The sequence below is a fragment of the Gopherus flavomarginatus genome, chromosome 6 (assembly GCF_025201925.1).
Source record: "Gopherus flavomarginatus isolate rGopFla2 chromosome 6, rGopFla2.mat.asm, whole genome shotgun sequence".
In the NCBI taxonomy this organism is placed as follows: Eukaryota; Metazoa; Chordata; order Testudines; family Testudinidae; genus Gopherus; species Gopherus flavomarginatus.
In genome coordinates, this window is record NC_066622.1 from 75,000,487 (window position 1) to 75,023,991 (window position 23,505).

Genomic DNA, 23,505 nt, shown 5'->3' on the forward strand with positions numbered 1-23,505 from the left:
TGGATTCTTAGTTCTAGGAAGGACAGAACAGAGATGGGTGGCTGATAGAAAAAGATGGAGGAAATAGAGAAAGGAAATAGTTGGAGGGGACGTGCTTTACTGATTTTTGAGTCAGGAGTCTAGAGATAATTATTTGTATAGGGCACCAACATACCTAGAGCTGGCACAAATATAAAAATAGTCAAGTGAGCATTCACTCTAAAAAGTGAAAATTGTCTAAAAGTGGACTGGTGAGATTCTGTGGTTAGTATGACTCAAAAGTTTCCATAGTAAATTTTCCTGTTTTCAAATAAAAGAGCGGAAATGACTTTAACTCGAATATTTGGAAATCAAGCTCTGACCTTTGTTGTTCATCAATAACCTTGACAACGATGAGGTATATTGAAAGTACAATTTAGTTGTACACATGAATACCACAAGGAGAGGAGTCTGCAGTTGATACTTAATTAACAATTTGGTTGATCCTCTGTGAATCGAAGTAGATTCTTGCTCACTCTCCCCTATCTATATGCATTCTACATTGGTAAGAGGAGTAAAATAAAGACTTATTTGCATCAGTAAAGTAAGCAGATCTGTTAAATAAGAAGGGCAAGATACAAGGTGAGTGAGGTAATAGCTTTTTATTGAAGCAACCTCTAACTGTGAAAGAAACAAGTTTTCGAGCTCCACAGAGTTTTTCTTCAGGTCTGGGAAAGGTATTTGCAGTGTTACAGCTAAATAGAAGGTGGAACAGATTATTTAGCATAAGTAGTTAAGAGTAGTCTCTTGATTTCACCAATAAAATTAATTACCTCACCCACCTTGTCTCTCAGATCCTGGGACAAACACAGCTTCGACAGCACTGTGAACAACTGTTTGTATACAGTTAGTTTTATGGTCATACATGCAAGGTGATATAACAATATAATAATACTGATTGTTTTAAAAAGATACGTCCAGTCATCCTGACAAGATGTAAAGTTCATAGACATATTCACTTGACTTGATGTTTTTAGTTTTGTTAACTGCCCATTAACTGGGGCGGGGGGAGGACAGGAAAAAGATGTTCTGTGAAGGCAAATATTTACAGCACTTGAAATCTGACACTGTGCTATTGCACTGTGAACCTGAATTGATGCTGGGCCATGCATTGTGGCTAATAGCAATTGATCACTGGGTGAAGCTGCAAAATTCCATTCCAAATTGTTGGCTTTAGAAATTCGATAATGAGTACTTTTTCTGATGGAATAAAACAAATGCCACAAGCAATATCTCCTCCTCCATGCCTTCCCCCCCACCTCGCAAGTTTCAGAATAGTGTTTGTACAATGTATTGTTGTCAGTGACAACTGAACAAGAATTTTTAGGAGCAGTTGGCTATCAAATAACGGCAAATTTAAAGGTTATGCTAATTGTGCCAGTACAGCCCAGCTTGTTTCAGACCTCTTTTCTCTATTATCATATCAATCGAGGCAGCTCATAGTAGACAAAGCAAGGTTATGGGAACCACCTAGAGCATCATGCATCATTAAACATCAATGCAGCATACATGAACATCTGCAATGTCGATCTTATTAACGGAGGGTATAGGGGAAGGCGATAAACAGCTTTCTTAGTCACTTAATTGTAAGAAATTTAATATCCTAATGCTTGCATTGTTTATCAACAGTATGTTCATCAATAATTATGTAAATATAGTAAGCTAGATTACAATACCTATTGCTCAGTGTTAATCACTACACAAATATGAACTTCCATCTGTGAGCACTTAAACACGTCAGTTGCACTAATAGTGCAGTTCTCTTTTAATGTTCCTTGGCTTGTGGGATGGAAGTATTTGTGTCTCTTACGTTGACATTTTTCTAGCTGGTGCATCAAAATTGTTTCCTGGATGTTCTATGAGCCGAGGCATCTTAGAAACTTCAAAAATCACACAAGGATTTTTATTTAAGATTTAATAAAAGTGGGAATGAGAGGGTGGAAGCCATTGAGTCCCCCATGTGTACCCCCAAAATTTGGAAAACTGAAACAAAAAGTGTCAAAAGTTTGTACTAGAAATCTATAGGTTTTGAGGCAGGTTTTTAGGATAGGGAATGCATGGGGAAAGAAAATGAAAGCAAGTGAGTCTGTGGCCCCAAATGACTTGGGGGAAACTGGTATAGCAATTAAAATCTATTAGAGATTAAAGAGTACAGTAAAGAAGGGGAAAAAAGTTGGCCTCTTAAACTCAGATTGCAAGGCAATGGCCAGAGATTGGAACTACACCCCAAGTGGCACAACGGTGACAGATGGCACTGCTTTGTTAGAAAGGCTGTCACTGGTGAATTCCTTATGCTTTTACAAATGCTGGAGTTGGTTAGCCAGGTGACAAGCAGCCTGCCCATATAATGGTAGAGGTAGGTGGAAATACACCTCTTCCTGTTTTGTCCTGCATTCCACTGCAAGCGAAACAAATATTTAACCAGTAAAATCAGAAAAAGGAAGCTGGTGAATGGAGGAGTAAAGTAATACAAGGTCAAAGATCAGGTCCAACAAGTTCACTGAGCAGAAAAATGCTCTAAACTTATCCTGTTTCCAAGAAGCCCTGTTCATTGCTCAGCACCTTGTACTAGCCCTAAGTTACTGCTCACAGTGAGTAGCAGGCTCCTGTTGCATTTGCTTTTTGTATGGAAAAAGAAAGAAGTCTTCGAAGTTTTTGATGGCACAAAAATCCAAAATATGTGCTCAAAATGTAGGCTACACTCAGCTGCAGGGAAACCTACAGGTGAATGCAGAGTCAACAGTAGTTGTATCTGTAGTCAGTAGGATTCAAATGGTGGCAAAAAACGGTGAAAAGAAATATATTAGAAAAAGGTGAGTCAAATGACAAACAGGGTTTGATGAAAAGTGTGTGCAAATGTAAACTTGGCAATTTGGTAGTTGTTTATTTTCATTTTGTTTCCATATCCTAAAGGAAGTTTTTATTAGTCTAAAGTGTGTGTTTGACATATTTAAATTCAAAGATTCAGAGTTCATTTCAGTTCTTTTTTAAAATTAGACTCTATGCATAAATAATCATCAAATACATCCTCTATGATGGATGGATTAAAAAGCAACATGTAACTGTCTTTTTCCACCATCCTTTCCTCATCTCAAGATGTAAGTGATATGGTCTATTTCCCTCCACAGGTAAGAAAACAGAAAATTTGGCCCTGTAGAGGTCTGCATTAAATAATATTCTGTTTAAACAGCACTCTTTGCTTCCTATCTTTTTTCCTTTTCATTCAGAAGAACTAGTAGCTGCAACAAAACAGGGTCTGTAGTCCAAAAATAATTGTACAAAGTATTTATTTTTATCATTTTTTTCTAGAATAGTCATAACTTGAGCCTTCTTTAATATTCTAGTTAAAAGTTGTGATTTTGGTGTATTTTTAATGCTCAAACTACATGATCAAAGGTTTTTTTAAAAAATTTTAAAAATGTAGGATGCAGCTAATAGTATGGTAGTAAAACCTTGAAGGAAGAGTGATTAAAAGTGACAGGCTGTGGTACAAACTCGACAAGGTTCTGTAAATGTGGAGGATGGAAATTTTTAATTTATGCCTTCTAGCCTGATTATTGTGGCTTTTGTCAAGCAGCCTGTTTTTATAGCTTCAGGTTTTACTGTAAATGACAGTGGTGTGTGTACTATAAATCCTGGTTTGTTACCTTTATGAGTGCCTATATCCTATAGCCATGCTTTAAAGAGCTTGCTATGCACACATACGATTCAAGTGCTCTTGCTCGAAACTGTCTGTCAAAACTATTGTTATAATAACTGCATCCTAATGAGTCCTGTTCACTATGTAGGAAGTAATCTATAAACTAAATATTAGTGTTGCATAATTGACATTAAACTGTATGTGTAATTATTTTGAACTGAGGAAATCCTATACATTCTATTTACAGCAGTAATTGAGTAAAATCATTTTGATATTAATTAGGTGATCCCAAAAGGATCATAGTTTTGTGTATTTAATTATTAAAAGAACAATAAACAACTAATTTAGGGTGAAAAAGCCCACCTTCATTTTGCACCAGATTCTGCTCTTAGTTACAATGGCGTAAATCTAGAGTATTTCCACCAAAGGTAATGGAGTTGCTCCTGATTTTTATTGAGTGTATCTGAGAGCAGAATTTGACGCTTTGAGATTAGCACAAATCTCAGCCCACACTGCACTTGCATCTTCTAATAGATATATAAAAGCTGTGAAAGCCTAGGAGAATCCACTTAATAAGCATACTCCCATTCTGTTAAAAAAATCGGTCTAGAGAGATCTTTAATTAAAGGCAACAGAGAATTTACATATACAGATTGAAGCAACAAAATTAATAATTAAAAACCCTAGATCTAGCTTCTAAACAAAACTAGGAGAAATTAAAATCTCCAGGTAGAAATTAGGTATTTAAAGGCACTAATATAGGGTCACTCAAGTTTTTCTCTCTGCTTCCTGAACTTTGTCTAAGGGCTTGGCTACACTTGCAGTTGTGCAGCGCTGGTAGTTACAGCTGTCTTCATACAGCTGTGTAGGGAAAGCGCTGCAGTGTGGCCACACTGACAGCTACCAGCGCTGCAGTGTGGCCACATTCACAGCATTTGCAGCACTGTTGGGAGTGGTGCATTGTGGGCAGCTGTCCCACAGAGCACCTCGTCCCATTTTGGCGCCGTGGGTTGTGGGAAGCGGACGGAAGGGTGCGGGTCATTCCGCTTCCTGTCCCAACGCCCCATGGTGCATCGCTTCACATCCCAGCAGTGACTGTTTTTCCATCCACATTTGGCGCCATTGTGAGTCTCCCAACGGTTTCTGTGCAGCGCTATTTCTGTGGGAAATGGAGCCCGAGCTGCTGAGGACTTTGCTGATGAATATCGCCAGCACATCACGGTTGGCAGTTGAGCTATTCCTACAGCTCCAAAGTGACAGTGAGGAGTCCGACGATGATATCGATTCGTCTGACGCGTATGACACTAAAGTGCTTTTGGCATTAACGGAAATGCTCAGCACCGTGGAACACCGCTTTTGGGCTCGGGAAACAGGCACTGAGTGGTGGGATCACATCGTCATGGAAGTCTGGGATGACGAGCAGTGGCTGCAGAACTTTCAGATGAGAAAAGCCACTTTCATGGGACTGTGTGAGGAGCTCGCCCCTACCCTGCGGCGCAAGGACATGAGATTGAGAGCTGTCCTCTCAGTGGAGAAGTGGGTGGCTATTGCAATCTGGAAGCTGGCAACTCCAGACAGCTACCAATCGGTCGCGAACCAGTTTGGAGTGGGAAAATCAACCGTTGGAATCATGTTGATGCAAGTTTGCACAGCCATTAATCACATCCTGCTAAGAAGAACAGTGACTCTGGGGAACGTGCAGGACATTGTGGATGGCTTTGCACAAATGGGTTTCCCTAACTGTGGAGGGGCGATAGATGGGACGCATATTCCTATTCCGGCACCACCCCACCTAGCATCCGAGTATGTTAATCGGAAGGGGTATTTCTCTATGGTTCTCCAGGCGCTTGTGGATCACCATGGGCGTTTCATTGACATTAACACAGGCTGGCCTGGAAAGGTGCATGATGCACGCATCCTTCGGAACACTGGCCTGTTCAGGAAGCTGCAGGCCGGGACTTTTTTTCCCAGACCGGAAGATCACAGTAGGGGACATCGAAATGCCCATTGTGATCCTTGGAGACCCCGCTTACCCGTTAATGCCTTGGCTCATGAAACCGTATACAGGGAAGCTTGACAGGAGCAGGGACCGGTTCAACTACAGGCTGAGCCGGTGCAGAATGACTGTGGAGTGTGCTTTTGGCCGTTTAAAAGGGCGCTGGCATTCTCTTTATGGGAAGCTAGACTTGGGGAAAAGCAGCATCCCTGTGGATATATCCGCGTGCTGTACCCTCCATAATATTTGTGAAGGGAAGGGTGAAACATTCAGTCAGGAATGGACCTCCGAGGTTCAACGCCTGGAGGCTGAATTTGCACAGCTAGAGAGCAGGGCTACTAGAGAGGCCCAGCACAGGGCTACAAGGATTAGGGATGCCTTGAGGGAGGAATTGGAGGCTGAAAGCCAACAGTAATGTTTGGTGCCTTGCACGGGAGTGAAGTGCAGTGGTTACAATGATTTGCAGTGTCTTTTTTTTTTTTTTTCCTGGGCTACGGTCTCTTACACTTTCTGCAATAAAGAAAACTGTTTTGAAAGCCACAAATTCATTTATTGAAAAGAAAATAACTAAAAGGGCAGGAGGTTGGGGTGGTGAACTGTACAGTCAGAGGTTTGAGTGTGTCCTGTCTGGAGTGCTGTACAATGACTGCTGCACTTCAGGATGAAAATGCTGCATGGTGATGGGGGTTGAGTGCAGAGGGTAAGGGTCGTAGTTCTCAGGGCTGGTAGGTGAACGTACAGGTGTTGGGGGCAGCTGCTGGTGGTAATAACCTGGATGCTGGAGAAGGGGGGTTTGAGCTGATATTGGGGCACAAGGGAAAGAGCTTTGGGACTGGGGGGGTGCCGCGCGGTAGTGCTCTGCCTGCATGGCTACGAGTGACTGGATACAATCTGTTTGGCGCGCCAGGATGCTTATCAGCTGCTTCGTGCTTTTCTTCTTAGCTACTGCCTTTCTCCTGCTTTCTCTTTCCCTCCAGTACTGCAGTTTTTCCCTCCAGTCCTGGAGTTTTTTACTCTCTCTGGCAGACTGATTCATAACTGCTTTCACCATATCTTCTTTGCTTTTTCGTGGCTTCTTTCTCAGGTTTTGTAGCCTTTCAGCAGTCTCTGATCCAGCCAGTGGGGTATTCAAGGACACTGTTATTAGAAAGACAAAAATTGAAACATTTAACAGAGAGAGGCAGCATTGTGTATAATCACAGTGAAGGAGTTTACAGTCTCACTTTAGCATACTTTCCACATACCAACCAGAGCACAGAGAACACACAGCAGCGAAGAAATGGTGAGTGACGGGGAATGAATGCAGGAGTTAATTAATCCTGGAAGATATCTCGCTACTGCAGGTCACCTGGGAAGGGGGACTGATTGGGTCAGGCTGTACTGGGGTTTCATTGCGTTGGGGAAAACAAACTGCTGCAGGGGGACCTACATTGAACACTATTCCAACATTTTCCACAGGAGTTAATCCTGGAAGATATCTCGCTGCTGCGGGTCACCTGGGAAGAGCGGGAGGGTCTTCTACAGCAATGCAGATTCTGCCTGGGCCCCTATGCAGCTTGCCTGTGTGCAGCAATGGTCTCCCCACCCCTTGCAGCACAGTGGCGCAGACGTGTTAAGCTGACTGGGACAAGGACCACAGTGGCTCTCCCTATAAACTTGCGCAAGCGCATTGCCCACACTCTGGCAGAAACTTTTGAAGATATTACCGAGGCCAGTTACCGCGACATGATAGACCACATCAATGGGCTACTCCACATCTAGGCATGCATGCATGCAGCCATAACCCCCGCTCCTCTCCCGAAACATTTCCATCCTGAAAATTAAAGCTGCTTACTGGGAACCCGCTCCTCTGCTTCTCCTTCACCAAGTTCCAGCTGCTGCGATTGGCTACCTTCCTCCTGGCTTGAGAAGAGCTCCTGGCTGCATGCTTCCTGGGACTCCGGGGTGTCTCCCCCCACCCCAGTTCCCTCACTCTCGGTTTCCTCCCCCCGCCTTCCACCTCCTCCTCTTCTCCCCTCTCTGAACTGTCCATCGTGCTCCTCAGATTGGCAGTGGGGTCACCCCCAAGTATCGCATTCAGCTCCTTGTAAAAACGGCAGGTCGTGGGGACAGCACCTGAGCGGCGGTTTCCCTCGCTGGCTTTGCAATAGGAACTCCGCAGCTCCTTCACTTTAACCCTGCACTGCACTGCGTCCTGGTCATGGCCCCTTTCCAGCATGGCCCTTGAGATATGCCCATAGGTATCGTAATTCCTACGGCTGGAGCGCAGCTGTGACTGCACAGCTTCCTCCCCCCAAACACTGATGAGGTGCATCAACTCACCATTGCTCCATGCTGGGGCTTGTTTGGCGCGTGGAGGCATGGTCACTTGGAAAGATTCACTGATTGATTGCACTCCACACCTGGCTGAGCAAACAGGAAGGGTATTTTTAAAATTCTCGGGGCATTTAAAGGGCGGGTCACCTGAGGCCAGGGCAGTAGAGTGCGAACTGATGAGCAGAGTGGCTGAACAGGCATTCTGGGATACCTCCGAATACCCCGGAGGCCAATTACAGCACTTTTGGTGGCCACACTTAAGGAGCAGCGCTGCATCACCAGCGCTGCAATCCTTATACCCGAGGCAGAGCAGGAGTACGACCAGCGCTGCAGCCAGGGAGATGCAGCGCTGTATGTGCCTTCCAAGTGTGGACGGCGAGTAAGTTGCAGCGCTGGTGGTGGTTTTACAACTCTGCAACTCTCCAGTGTAGCCAAGCCCTAAGAGAATTAAGTCTAATGAATAAAAAATTAGTTGTGCTGAGGAAGTCTGTCTTTCTCTGATGCACTGATCATATTTATAAAACTAAATGTAAAATCTTCCAGAAGAGAGAGCTCCTCGAGTGCTCTGTAGTGACCTAGTGCTCACTCCTTCTCTATTCGGTCTCAGTGATGCTCAGATAAAACAGAAATGCCTTGGGCCCATTTCTGCCTCTCCTGGTGACCTGTGTTTCTCAGATTATCATGTAACATAAACGAAACTGTTGTCTGACATGGCACTCATTTAAATGATGTGATTTCTGTATTCTCCACTCTGAAATTGAGGTGTAGCTGAGGAAACTGGCAAGTCGCATGGTGGAGGTCTGCACATAACCCTTGAGAAAATGAAGCAATGTATAAATGGGAGCAACCTGGTGAAAATGTGGGAGAAAATATAATTCTCTTTCTTTTCAAAATTAAATTACACTCTATTTTTCGCAAATGTCCAGCTTACGTTTTTGAGGGTTTTTTCGTTAAATATTGATCAGTGTATTCTTGAAAATTTTCCATACTGTAACATCTTAATAGTGCAAGCAGTATAGTGTTTTTATATCTGTCTTTCAGTATCCTGAAAGGGGAAGTAAAATATATCCACTTCTCATAATGTGTGTCCCAGTGCAAACAATAGATACAAGCATGCTGGCTCCTTTCATAAGGCGAAATTTGCTGCATCTGCTTAATACGCCAGTAACTAAGCTTTATATGGGTGAATCATGTGGGAGCTGGGATGTACATCCTCACTGTGACTAGGCACAGGCTGAAATACAGCCACCCAACCCCATAAATCAAGAATAGTGGCCTGCAACACCTTTGCAGTGTCTTAGTTGTTGAAACCTGGTGTGACAGTGTACCCCATAAGGCTTTATGGGGTGGGGGTGCTCATAAATGTATATATGATATAACTGGAATAGGGTTTTGCTACATGTAAAGGTTATGATCTACTGGTTATGTTCATCCTAGTTGTATGCAGGCACCATTTGTGTGTTCAGAGTTATGAACATTGGCTGTATAATTGCTTGATTTCTAAGTAGCCCTTTTGGTCACTTCTTGGGAAAGGAATGTGCAAATTAAGTGCTCAATCCAGAAGCACTTAACAGACAAAAGAGCTTGGAAGACTCCAATCCACATAAGAAGTCTACCTGAGGACATTCAGGGTAGCATGTGGGTAATGACTGCTGCCTGCCGGTCCCTGAGTCATGCAAGGGCATGTGACGTGCCCTTGTGATTCCAAATCTCCATTTTGTGACTGGATTCTACACAGGGTGAGGAGGGGGTCTCCACCCACAAGAGAGAGTCTATTTAAACCCCTGGGAGACCCCTCCATTTTGTCTTCAGCGGCTAAAGAAGGAGCCTCTCCACCCCCCCCAGGATACTTAAAGGACACTGAAACAAAGAACAGTAACTACAGGGGGTGTGAGTGATTGCTGGACCCAGGCTAAAAGATGATTAGCCTGTAAAAGGGAGCGTTCTGGAACAGGTGAGGATCTTATCTGTATTCAGTTTGATTAGACATAGATTTGCGCATTTTATTTTATTTTGCTTGGTGACTTACTTTGTCCTGTCTGTTACTACTTGGAATCACTTAAATCCTACTTTCTGTATTTAATAAAATCACTTTTTACTTATTAGTTAACTCAGAGTATGTATTAATACCTGGAGGAGCAAACAGCTGTGCATATCTCTCTATCAGTGTTATAGAGGGCGAACAATTTATGAGTTTACCCTGCATAAGCTTTATACAGGGTAAAACGGATTTATTTGGGTTTAGACCCCATTGGGAGTTGGGCATCTGGGTGCTAAAGACAAGCACACTTCTGTGAGCTGTTTTCAGGTAAACCTGCAGCTTTGGGGCAGGTAATTCAGACACTGAGTCTTTGTTGAAGTAGATGAGAGTGTCTGGCTCAGCAAGACAGGGTGCTGAAGTCCTAAGCTGGCAGGGAAAACAGGGATAGAAGTAGTCTTGGCACATCGGTTGGCAGCTCCCAAGGGGGTTTCTGTGATCCAGCCCGTCACACCTGGTAATTGCAGAACCTCTGGTTCCTCCTCCTAAAGCTAACCCTGGATGACAACACACATAGGGCCAGCAGAGAGAACTCTTCAGAGGCATGTAAGGGATCCAAAAGCTTGCCAATGTGGCTGTCTGCTCCATGGTTTCTGACGCACTTACAGCTCTATCATGGGTCTTTAGTGTACAAAGCCTTTTGTTGGTCCAATTCATCTGGGTGAATTTTGCCCTCAGATGGCCCTGGGCAACTCCCAGTGGCACTGGTGGGAATTAGGATATTCAGCATCGCTGAAAAATCAGGCCAATTTTATTTAGGTGCCTAAATCTTAGGCACCTAAATAAAATTGGCCTGATTTAGGCACCCAGTGTTTGAAAATGGTAGTTTTAATTTCTCTGCACCTCTGTTTACCCAACTCTAAAATGGGGATAACATTATCCTACCTCACAGAGGTCCAGTGAATCTTAAATAACTAATATCTTTTAAGTACTTTGATAAGCTTAGATGAGAGGACACAATTATTATGAAATTGTATTAACTATTGGTGAATTGAATCAATAGGAATTCCTCTATGTCTCACCAATACTAAGCAACAGTCCTGCAGCTTTTTATCCATCAGTCACATGTATTCTTGTACACGGATATCGACACTTAGAGCTTGTCTGCACTTACCGGAGAATCGGCTCGCCGCAATCAATCCACCAGGAGTCGATTTAACAGGTAGACCTGCTAAATCGACTGCCAGTCATGCTCCCGTCAACTCTGGTACTCCACCAGAACAAGAAGCATAAGGTACGTTGACAGGAGAGTTTCTCCTGTTGACCCAGCGCGGTGTAGACACCACAAAAGGTCGACCTAAGCCATGTCGACTCCAGCTATGTGAACATAAACAAAACCATAAGCAAAAGAAAGACTGGCAGAAAGACTAAGCTAGTCAATAAAAAGCAAATGAAGGTTTTGTTTTTCTTCGTAGTAAATATTAATTCTTTCCTGGGTGTCAGCTATGTCTTCTTTTCCTAGCTTGGACCTCCACACTTCTGAAACAAACAGGCTCTTTTATAGATGATAAGTAAATAAATCTAAAAGGTACAAATGGGAAGTCTTGTTATCATTTATGGTGGCTGAAATCATTGTGCCTCTGAAGTCTCTATGTGTGCATATTTACAAATGTAATGTTTAAGGCCAGATTCACCGGTGCGTTAGACTAGTTTTATGCCACTATTTCAGCAAAGCTACACTGTGGTAAAACTGGAGTAATGCAGTGGGTAATCGAGCTCTACATGTCTGTGCAGGGCTTGGGGAAGTACTATTTCGGGTCTTGGGTTGCTCTGACTCATCCCTTTTTCTTCAGGCCTGATTATGATCATACACTGGTATAATTCAGGAGTAACTCCATTATAGTCATTTGAGTTACTCCAGCATAAAAACTGCACAAGTTCAGAATCAGGCTCTTCTTCTTTCATGTGTGATGGTTAAACCTTAACGCTCTTTGCCTTTCTTCAGTCTCCAACCCCTTTCCTTGCTCAGACAGAGATCACAGGAAAGTGGTTTAATTCTGAATGCTACCTTATGTCTTTAGCAGCCATGCTGAATTAGGGGAGTTCGTTTTCTGGCAGTTCAGTGGACTCAGTTTCAGCTCCCACTGAAAAGCATGCCTGGCAGGCAAATGGTGGTTCGCTTGTGAACTTAGAAGGGCTTTTTCAACAGAATTCACTGCATTCCTAAACTTTAAACATTGTGACACATGCCAGAAAAATTCAGCAGCCAGTTCTTCAGGGCACTTTTTCTTAGGAATATATATATTTATATACGTATATATTTCATCAGAGCTAGAATAAAGACAAAACTTAAGCATCTTCTGCTACTCTCCCCTGCTCCTCTGTCTGATATACATAATTATAGTGTTTTGTATACCAGTCTAAACAAAACATAATGAGATTTAAAAAATGAAACAGAATTTCAGCTGTTGACATTGGCAGTGAACTGGACAGAAAATGCCAAAGGGGAAGAGGCTCCCACATGACCTATAAAGAAAACACTTTTGGGTCTATAAAAACCATTCAAGACTGAGTCATTCATCAGTGCTGTTAAGTTTTGCAGTTCTTACAACTAGATACAGAGAGTCTGAGGCCATGTCTACACTACAAAGTTAAGTTGACTTCATGTAAGTTGGTACTGAGCCTCCGATTTAAGCAAGTTGATCTTGCATGTTCACAGTACACTCATTGTATCGGCCGAGTGCATCCCCACTGGCAGGGCTCACATCAATGCATGAGCACTGCACCGTGGGTAGCTATCCCACAGTGCACGTAGCCGAGTGGAATTTCAGGTTGGGTTTGCAATGCCTTATGGGACCAACAAAGAATCCTGTGGCACCTTATAGACTAACAGACGTTTTGGAGTATGAGCTTTCATGGGTGAATACCCACTTCGTCAGTATTCACCCACGAAAGCTCATGCTCCAAAACATCTGTTAGTCTATAAGGTGCCACAGGATTCTTCGCTGCTTTTACGGATCCAGACTAACATGGCTACCCCTCTGATACTTTTGGGATCAAAACATTGGCGGGGTGGTTATGGGATCATGACTTTAGCCTCCCATGATGCACTTACTTCCCTCCCTGAAATCAACGGCAAACAAACTAATCCTTTTTCACGCCTTTTTTTGTATGCCTTGTTTACCCACATGGACGCTATAGCACGATAAGCCTGGACCCCGCACAACTGTAAACTGTTGTTGTTGTGCGCATTACAAACACCTCTCACCTTATCCTGCAGTATTTACACAGCCAGTGCAGGAGCGGCCGCGCAGAAGAGTGTGATGCCATGCAAGCAGCCCTGCTGGAAGAGATAGAGCAAACCAATTCGTAGTTGCTGGCAACAGTCACGCATCACCTTGACATGGCTGAGCCTGTGTAACTTTTCTTGGCCCGGGAAACACTCACTGACTGGAGGAACTGCATCATTATGCAGCTATCGGATGGTGAGCAGTGGCTGCAGAACTTTTGAATGCATTATGCCACTTTCCAGGAACTGTGTGAAGTGCCAATGAAGTGCAGCAATACTAAAATGAGAGCTGCTCTGACAGTGGAGAAGCGAGTGGTGATAGCTCTGTAGAAGCTTGCAATACCAGACTGCTACTGGTCATTGGGGCATCAATTTGGAGTGGGTAAATCTACCGTGGGATCTGTTGTGATCCAACATAGCAGGGCCATCAATAGACTTCTGCTAAGAAGGGTAGTGACTCTGGGCAACGTGCAGGACATGGTGGATGGTTTTCCTGCAGTGGGGTTCCCTAGCTGTGGTGGGACAATAGATGGAACACACATCCCAATTTTGACACCAGACCACCTTGCCAAAGAGTACATAAACTGAAAGGGGTACATCTCAATGGTGTTGCAAGTGCTGGTGGATCACAGGGGCCATTTCACCAACATCAACGTGGGATGGTCAGGAAAGGTGCATGACACGCACATCTTTAGGAACACATCTGTTCAGAAAGCTGCAAGGAGGGACTTTCTTTCCAGACTTCAGAATAACCATTGGTAATGTTGAAATGCCAATCGTGATCCTGGAAGCTGCAGCCTGTCCCTTGCTCCCATGGCTCATATAGCCATACGCAGGCAGCCTGGAAAGCAGTAAGGACTGCTTCAATCATAGGCTGAGCAAGTGCAGAATGGTGGTGAAATGTGCCTTTGGACATTTAAAAAGTCACTGGCATTGTTTGCTTACTAGGTTAGACCTCAGTGAAAGCAATATCCCCATTATTATTGCTACCTGTTGTGTGCTCCATAATATCTGTGAAACAACAGGAGAACAGTTTCCTGCAGGAGTGGGGAGTTTACGCATATCGCCTGGCAGCTGATTTTGAGCAGCCAGGCACCAGGGCAATAAGAAGAGCACATCAAAGGGCTCTGTGCCTCCGTGAGGCTTTAAAAACCAGTTTCAACAATGACCCAGAGTAATGTGACACTTATCTATGGTGTCCTTACCAAACTGTCCCCTCCAGTGCATTTTCTCCCCTGTAAACTCTACCCTTATGAACCAGTGTGTGTTGAATTAGTAAAGAGCCTTTTCTCCTCAATCCGTTAAGTTTTATTATGCACACAGAGACTGCAAAAAAAAAGTAAGATAATGTGGGGCAAAAGGGCTGATAACGCTCTGGGGGGAGAAACACAGAGAGCTTACTTATAGATGCACTTCAGTAACAATCAAAGGTGTGTAATAGACTCCTTCTGCTCCTTGTACCCTCCCCTGGCATTGAGTGCAAGGAATGCCAAACTCTTTCTCCCCCCAGCCCCTGGATGTTTGGGGAGGTGGATGTAGAACTGGGTGATGATGGCAGCAGATTCAGCATAGGCTGCAGAGGGACTCTAGCATCCAGCTGCCTTTCTTGAACCTCAACCAGATGCCTCAGCATATCTGATCACTCCTTCATAATCCACAGCATCTCTTCCTGCGTGGCATGCTCGTGTTCCGTGCATGCTCTCTTGTCCTTGTCCAGGTTCTTGGAGAGTGTAATCCTCCATGCTCCAAGGTCAGTCTTGGAGGCACGCATTAACTCACTGAACATGTCCTCCCAAGTCATCTTTTTCCACCTTCTAATCTGGGAAAGTCTCTGTCCCAGTGTGGAGGATGCGCCGACAGACAAGGTTTCAGCTGCAAGGAATGCAAAGCACAAGGGTAGCATTTACAGTGCATACATTGTTTCTGGTGCAAGGTTAATTATTGTTGTTTAAAAAAAAAACCACCTCTCAATACATTACACTGCAAGCCACAACGTAATCACAACTGGTGGCTATTACAAGAGTCAGTTTGCTGCTCCAGCCATGGTGAGTGAGGCCACGAGACATGGACAAGAGGTCTTGTACTGCTGCTTTTGTGAAGACATCCTTGAGATCTCAGGTTGGAACTTGAAAAAAGCCCCTTGTCTCCTAGAAACTTGGATGGGTCTTGAGGACAGGCACCAGTGTAAAGCCCCCCAAATACTTTGTTTTTTACAAAAGCACCGGGTTGCAGGGGGAAGGGAGACAAACAGGAAGCCGACCCCCCCCCCTTTTTTATCAGCGCTGTTTGCAATACATGGTGATTTTTTCCAACCATAACCATGACACGTTTGGGAAAGCTTGGTTGTGTGACCCAGATGGCCCCAAATGGGGGGCAGATTACTTGTTGAATTGTTTGCGGTTTAAGAGCTAGCATTCAAAACTCCCCATTTCCCCTAGGTGACTGTATGTGATATCACTCTCATGAGGGTAACAGAAGCAGCAAGAGAGCAGATGCTATAAGCATCTGGATACAGACCTGGTCCTTATGCTGCTATGTTGTGTGCTGCAATGATGCCAGCAGAGTTGATACTGGAGTGGCACAGGAAAGTGTCCTACTGTGGTGGATGAAATAAGGCAGCTCTCCCCAGAAATCATCTGCAAAGGATTGCTGAGTACTTCCATGAAAGCTTCCTAGAGATCTCTATGGAGGATTCCCGGGCCATTCCTGTGCACATAAAAAGTGTTTTTTGGAGAGCACCCTTTGTAGCTGGAGTGGCCACTGATACCCATTACACCTACTTTTTTGTTCATTTTAAACACAAAAAAATAATAGCATGTAACCCTTAAGGTTTGATTGGATATGTGTACTCACCAGAGATGCCTTCCCCGGCGTCACATTCTGCCACCAACTGGTCCTATTAAGGGATGGGCTCCAGGGTTAAAAACTGTTCTTGGCTGTAGGGAGAATAGATCCTCTGTATGCCAGCCTCACATTATCCTCCTCCCCTTCCTCGTCAATAATGTCCTCTTCATTGTTGCTCGAAGTCGCCTGGGGCTCCTGGGATGTATCCACGGAGCGTTGTGGCATAGTGGTGAGGTCACTGCAGAGAACTGCATGCAGCACCTCATAAAAGTGGCATGTCTGTGGGGCAGAACCAGAACAATTGTTTGCCTCCCTTGTCTTCTGGTACGCTTGCTGAAACTCCTTTATTTCCACGCAGTACTGCTGCGTGTCCCTGTTGTAGCCCTTCTCCCCCATGCCCTGTGCAATCTTAGCACAGGTGGCAGCGTTTCTTCTGCTGGATCGAAGCTCTGCCTGCACAGACTCTTCTCCCCACATAGCAATAAGATCCGCCACCTCTTATATTCCATGCTGGAGCACGTTTACAGCCTTGAGTCTCCATGATCATGTGCTGTGCTGGCTCTCCACACTGATCAAAGAGGAAATGAAAATCCAAAAGTTCCTGGGGCTTTAACAGGGGAGTGGCTGTTTCCTGTGTACCTGGCTGATGTGCAGTGGAGTTGAAAGCGCTCTCCAGAGCAGTCACAGCGAAGCGCATGTCTGTGGGACACTTCCTGGAGGCTAGTTCATTCGAATTACACAACACAGTGTCTACACTATCCCCACGTCAACCCATGAATGTTGAATCAAGCGCTGCACTTCTTACAGAGGTAGAGTTCAGAAGTCAATTTTACAGGCCACTTAGGTCAGCGAAAGGGACTCAGTAGTGTAGATACATACATTATTAGATCGACTTAATGCAGCTTATGTTGACCTAGGTTTGTAGTGTAGACCAGGCCTGATTCAGATCTCACCATGGTATAAACCAAGAGTTAATTCAAGCCAGTGGTATTAAATTGTTGTGAGTGTGTCCAGAATCAGGCTTAGGTTCAATGGTCAAACGCTAGGTGCTAGAATGCTGCTTCAGTTTTAACCATGAGTAAAATACTATGGAGTGGATAATGGGCCAGCCTGTGTGGCTGTGCAGGAGCGTACGTGAAGGAAGATTGCCCTCATATATCTTCCCTATATCTCCTCTGCATGGATTGGAAGGGAGAGGAAAAGCGGGATATACAGGAGGAGAAATGGATTCTGCACATCCAAGACTTTCCCCATGCAGATAGGTGGAAAGGACCATGGAATGGGCAGAGCCTTGGCTCCATTTCTCTGCCCCCACAACAAGGCAGCAGCACATCTGATCTTCCTCCCTCGGAGGTAAAATTTCTTCCCCATGGCTGCTCTTGGGGCAATGCAACTGAGTGCTATTCTGCTGGACTAGCTGTAAATGAGAAATTTAGTCCTATAGCATCATTGGGGTATTTCTGCATTGAATTATGTTGCGTTATTATTTGTATGATTTCTTTATTAATTATTTAGTTTCGCACCAGAGACATGCATCAGGGTTTTCAATAATAATGGCCAAAGTACTGAACAAGATGAATAAAATAGTTTGGCAACACTATCAATTATGATATCAGATTTAACTTCTTTATACGTATTCAAAAAAAGTCTCCTAACTGTATGTATAGAAAGTTATGGTACAGCATCCATTATCATGTGTTCTTCATATATTTATTTTATATTTTTTGTGTAGTACTTGTTAACTGGAAGAATCACAAAGCATTCCCCAAAATATGGGCCTGATTATCCTCTTGCTTTCGCTGTTTAATGTTGACTTCAACAAACGTATTCCTCATTTACACCAATGCGAGAGGAGAATCAGCCCAGTATAACTACAGCATCAGTCCGCACACTGCACTAAAGTGGGTGTGGGAGAGGAAAAATGTTAGCAAGGAAACAGGGCAAACTCCTACGCTCAACAAAAGTGCCATGGAGTCTATAACATCTATGCAGAGCAGACATATGAAAAACTCAAACAGTATATGGCATGGAACCACCTTGGCATGATGGACTGAGTCAACCCTTCCGGATTTGAAATCCATCATTATAGGATCTAGATATTTCTAACTGGAGGCATAGAGCACTATACCATCCCTGTGGATTCATTATAGCTTTGGGCATCGCTGTGCTGATGTTGTTGTTGGTATGACAGTATCTACTTAATGTACATGATACTGGTTTCCTTTTTTCCTTTTGTGGAATACATCAGTGACAATGGTGCCTCCAGCAGTAAAAACAAGGAAAAAAACCCCAAACATTATTACTGTACTACTTTAAAGGACTTTTTTGATTACCGCAATGTAAGGATGATGTGAAAGCCTAAACACTGTTAGGTTCTTTTCCACTCTTCTTTGGAGAGGGTTAAGAATTTGGGTTCTGCTCTGCTGACTTAGTTGATTCCAAATACTTCTCTCACTTCTCCTCACCGCAGCTGCCCAGACCCATTTATATATTTCTGGGCTTAAGTTCATATCTTTTCTATTTTTTTCTGTCCTTTCTTTTCCTCTCCTTTCCTTTCCATCTGGATTTGGCCCTTGATCTAAAGAAAATGGGAGGGGGGGTTGGGGTAGGCAGTTGAGTTCTGTTTCACAGTTATTGTTTTATAAAAAGTTCAGCTTACAAATGAAAAATGAATGTGTCACAGCTTGTCAGCATCTGTATAATCAATATCTGCCCATGGATCTAAAGATTATTATTTTAGGAAGCAGCTAGACAATACTTTTGCATTTTAAACTCCCTTTTTTTAAAAATGAAAAGTTAAAGGCACTCAGACATGTTGCCTTTAAGAGTTCTGTTACAGGTAATTAAATATAAGTTTACACATTTAATTTACTTCCAAGAGCAAGATAGACTAGTAAATGACCCAGTTAAGAAAAGTACTCAGCCTAATTGGATGTAATGATTGTTTGCTAGTGTTTATTACTGTACTACAAGCAGACGTGTAATCTGTGATTCTAATTTGGTTTAGAGGCAGACCCGTAGTACTTGAAGCCACCATCGGTGTTTCAGCTAGCATCATGAAACTGCCTATATTTATTTGGCAACTTTAATTTCTATGTGTACTAGGGTGGGAGGAAGGCTATTTTTCTATCAATGTTCTGCAGCATTACTTCCAGGCTCTGTTTTACTTGCAAAAATACTGTTTGGGTAGATACATTAGTGTATGTATTTTCTAAGGAAAAAAAACCGATAGGTCCTACATGCATAATGCAACAATTAGTAACAGCTAGGACTTACCAGTGAACTGACTTTGACTAAGGCTGTGTGTTATACAGGTGTCTTCAGCATAGGAGGCCACTGCATTAGGGCCTGAGTCTGATCATACTTACATCAGTGTAAATCAAGTGTTGAAGTCAATGGAATGTTATCAGTGTGAGATCAAGCCCTAAGACTCTAGCTTTCAGTGATATTCATTACCAAATTTTGCTGAATTTTTTACATCTGTTGTAACTCTCACACGCAATCCTTAGCTTCCTGAAGCAACATAGAGAGGGTGCCCTGTATTTGAATGTGTTTACCATAGAAGAGGTTTGTAGCTTAAAAATAGCACACTGGATTTTATGCCCAGAGGATCAGCACTTGGATTTCAAAATACTTATGTAATTATTCTTTATTTCATAGCTGTCAGAATGATAAATGAAATCAGAACTGACTTTGAAAAGCAAGGTCATTTGATGACCAGTGCACTTAGCCAAGGTGTGTCTGTGTTCACTGTGATGGATTTGGGAGATTTATAATATAATATATCACATGTGAAAATGAAATTAAAGTAACATTAAACTCACAATAGCAAGGAAATTCAGAGTGGAGGCTTCTGGTTCATCCTTAATTCACCCCATTGTTCCTGGTTATTACAGGGCCCTCATAGTGGTGGGCGATGTTAGATATCGCATATCCTGCTGCATGGGCATAGCAAAGTGAATTACGCCTATTGACTTCATTTTGTGTGGGTTAAAGATAGTTCCTTAATATTACTTCAGTGTATTTAAATGTGTGTTATTGTTACCTGCAGGTTGTAACAAAAGGGAACTAGTCTGATACTGTAGGTCCAAAGGAGTGATTAAATTCTATTTATTTGTGGTAATAGGCATTTGCATAGAGAAAGTTTTATAATTTGCTGTACAGACGCTCCCCAACTTATGCAAGCATTCCGGAAGTCAAATTTTGCATAAGTCGGGAACGTATCTCTGACATTTACGCAAAAAAAAAAAAAAGTAGCTTATGGAACATACGGAACATCTTCCAGAAATGCGGATTTCCATAAGTCGGGTTTGTGTAACCCGGGGAGCGTCTGTATTGAACATATGCAGTATGTAAGAATATCAACGACTTTTCAAAATAGTACATGCTGCAAAACCAGACAAACTTTTTCTGAACCCTCAGCATCCTGACTCACTCCACTTGAAGACATGTAAAGTTATAGAAGCAGGAAGAACAGATTGGATGACCCATTTAAAACTGGAAAATTGTGAGAGTAAAGCAGGCTTACATCATATCAGCTGAAGTCATTGGTGCATTTATTTTTTAAAATAACTCAGAGTTTCCTACTATTATATCTAATACAGAATGAATAACGCAGAAGTTTATAAGTGCAGTACTTAAGAGTACTACAGGGAGCTTAGGGAAGGACTCAGGAGGAGAGAAGTGAGGAGAAAGAGAAGATGATGGTGGGAGCTTTTTCATTCACGTGAGTTTGCTTGAATACAGAATCCTGATTAATCCTGATCCCTGCTTGTTTAGCTTATTCAAAGTACAACATTTGTGCATGATGTCTTTTCTGTGCACATACACATACATTCGTACACATACACAATCAGGTGTGTATGCACATATACTTTATATGATACATCTGTGTGTGTATTTCTATTATGGGGAAAAGAAATCTGCGGACGGCCACAACAACAAAACAAACCTCTTCATTGTAATGTGTCTTTAACAGGTTTGTTGCTTTATGGATTGTTTTTGCATAAGCTAGAGCAGAACATGTTATACTTCCTTATCAGATGGTTGAATGCACTCTGCTCTCCTGGCACAGTTCAATACAGGACCTGGATTCCTTGATTTTCAGTTCAAATGAATCCAGTTAAAGTACTGTAAGGGGTGAAACGCTTAGTTCTTGAATAGCGTGATGCAATAGCATTTAAGTCGCGTTTCTAAATAGCTTTATAAATGAGAGGATGCACCAAGTACTGACTAAAACCTGTTCATTAACTGGAATATTCATCTTATTTTTTTTCGTTACCCTTTTCCTTTTTTCCTTTGCTTCTCACTGATGGTTGTTGCCAACACTCCCCTCCCTTTCTGGTGGGCCAGCCAACAGTTCCCTCTGGAGGTAGCATCATTGTATCTGCCTGGTTCACTTAATAGCAGATGGTGAAGAGCAGTAGAACTGATACACGGCACTTCATAGAAACCAGGATCCTTCTGGTACCTTTGCAACACAGACGGAGGCTCCTGGTTTGAGACTGTGAATTCTTTGTTTGCTTCCCAACCTGGGATTCTTTGTTCATAACTGCTTTTCGGCCAAGGACTCTGTGTATGAACCATTTTATGATCTGCCGTGTAGTTGGGTAGTGAAAAGACTAAACACCTGAAATTTTTACATATTGCAGGGACTATTTGTCATGTTACTTATATTTTTATCAAAAATTAAAGGGTGAAGACAGTTCTGATAGTTTTCAGTTTTGCTGGCTGGCAGGCAATGTTTTTAACTATCTGCCAAAGGAAATCCGTTTGCTGAGACCATTTTAATGCACGCTGAATACCAGAGGCAGAACTCCCATTGGCTCTGTTACAGGGGTAATTTACACTTTAACAAGTTATTGTGAGAAGGTAGTCATTATATTTTTATCACGTCATTATGACATTACCACCTAGAAAGCCCTAGCTGATTGATTAGTGGCATATATTACATTTATAACCCAAGATTGCTAAAGTTATCACACAGAAGTGGTGCGGTTATGTTCAGTTGTAGTGTGTTGGTGAATTGGAGGTGCAGATGCTCTGGATCCGTCTGTTGACATAGTTTTTATGGGTGCCAGTAGAGGGTAGAGAGCTTCAGGGAAGAGAGACTTAAAAAAACCACTAAGGAAGAGCACTGAGGTCACTGGACGTTTTGAAACCAAATCTACTTTGGCTGCGAATTCCTAGGGTCCATCCTCAGACACATTTTCAAATGAGAAGCAGTTTCTAAGTATTTTACTACACCAAAATGTATTCGCTTTGCCCCTTATCTTACGTTTTTATTATTTTGATTATTTCACATTTATTTTGACTTTTCTTACACACATACTTGTAGGTCTTCCCTATTGGGCTTGCTACTTCCTGAGGCCTTGACTGGCTAGTCTAGAGGCTACATCGGCTGTCTGCAGCTGACAGGAGGTCCTGCTTTTGGCAGGATGGATTTTTCTCCACTCTCTTTTTATCTGTGTCTGCATCTTCTTGTGTTTTTCTGTCACTTAGTTCGACCACCTATCCACACATGTCCATGTGGTATATAAACTGACTTGTAAACTAAATGTGTGATACTTTTGGTCCAGATTGAGTTGTTGAGCACTGACATTCACATGTTGGTTGTTTTATTTTGCAGTGAGGTGTTTCAAATTCTGTTTCCAAAATTACTAATGTTTTCTTTTCTCCTACTCTTTTAGAAAATGAAGTGACTGCTTTCCCAGTCTTAGACAGTGACCAGAGTGAAATCATTGATACCAATGGAGCTGGTGATGCATTTGTTGGAGGTACTTATTGCTTTCTTTACTCTCTTATTTGGAGGTTAGACTTTTTTTCCCCTATTCTTTATAGAATCTGCTTTTTCAGTCTAGAATTTCAAATTGTTCTTTAGAGTCAATTTTGTTCTTTTCAAGCCTTCATTTACATCCTGAGATTGTGTGTTTTAGTTGTGTTCATTCTCACAGGAAAAAAATATGTTCTTTGACTTTAAAGATAATATGCTATTATGTTATACCATGGTTGTTTTCACGAGATTAATTGTATCTGTCAGAATGTTGCATAAACAAGCTGCATCAAATACATTATATAGTGTACTCGGATCCCTCCTGGCTTAAAATTTTAACACGTTGTTCTTTAAAACAGGTTGTGGCGAATATTAAATAGTATTTTAATAATTGAGTGTAATGTCTTCTGATCGTGTCATTTTGTTCTAGAACATCTGTTTCAAGTCTAGTTGTTTGGAGATCCGAAAATAATATAAAGGGTTAATTTTTAAAAACTAGACTAGAATATTATTTGGCACTGCTTAATATTCATTTGCAAATTTACTAATTTTTGGCATAAGCCCTCAAAAAAAGAGGATGTTATGTCTGTGCCTGGTTTCAAAATGACTCAATATAAGCCAAGAAAAAATCCAGTCCAAAAATTCCCCAGTT

General features: G+C 42.5%; 1 protein-coding gene across 3 annotated transcripts in view; it reads left to right on the forward strand.

Moving 5' to 3' along the window:
• ADK (adenosine kinase) overlaps positions 1-23,505 on the forward strand; it is a 560,116-nt gene that overhangs the window by 513,361 nt on the left and 23,250 nt on the right. For all 3 annotated transcript variants that reach the window (XM_050960264.1, XM_050960265.1, XM_050960266.1), the window contains exon 10: positions 22,771-22,857. In XM_050960264.1, the coding sequence (XP_050816221.1) occupies positions 22,771-22,857 (87 nt within the window). The remainder of the gene's footprint in view (positions 1-22,770; positions 22,858-23,505) is intronic.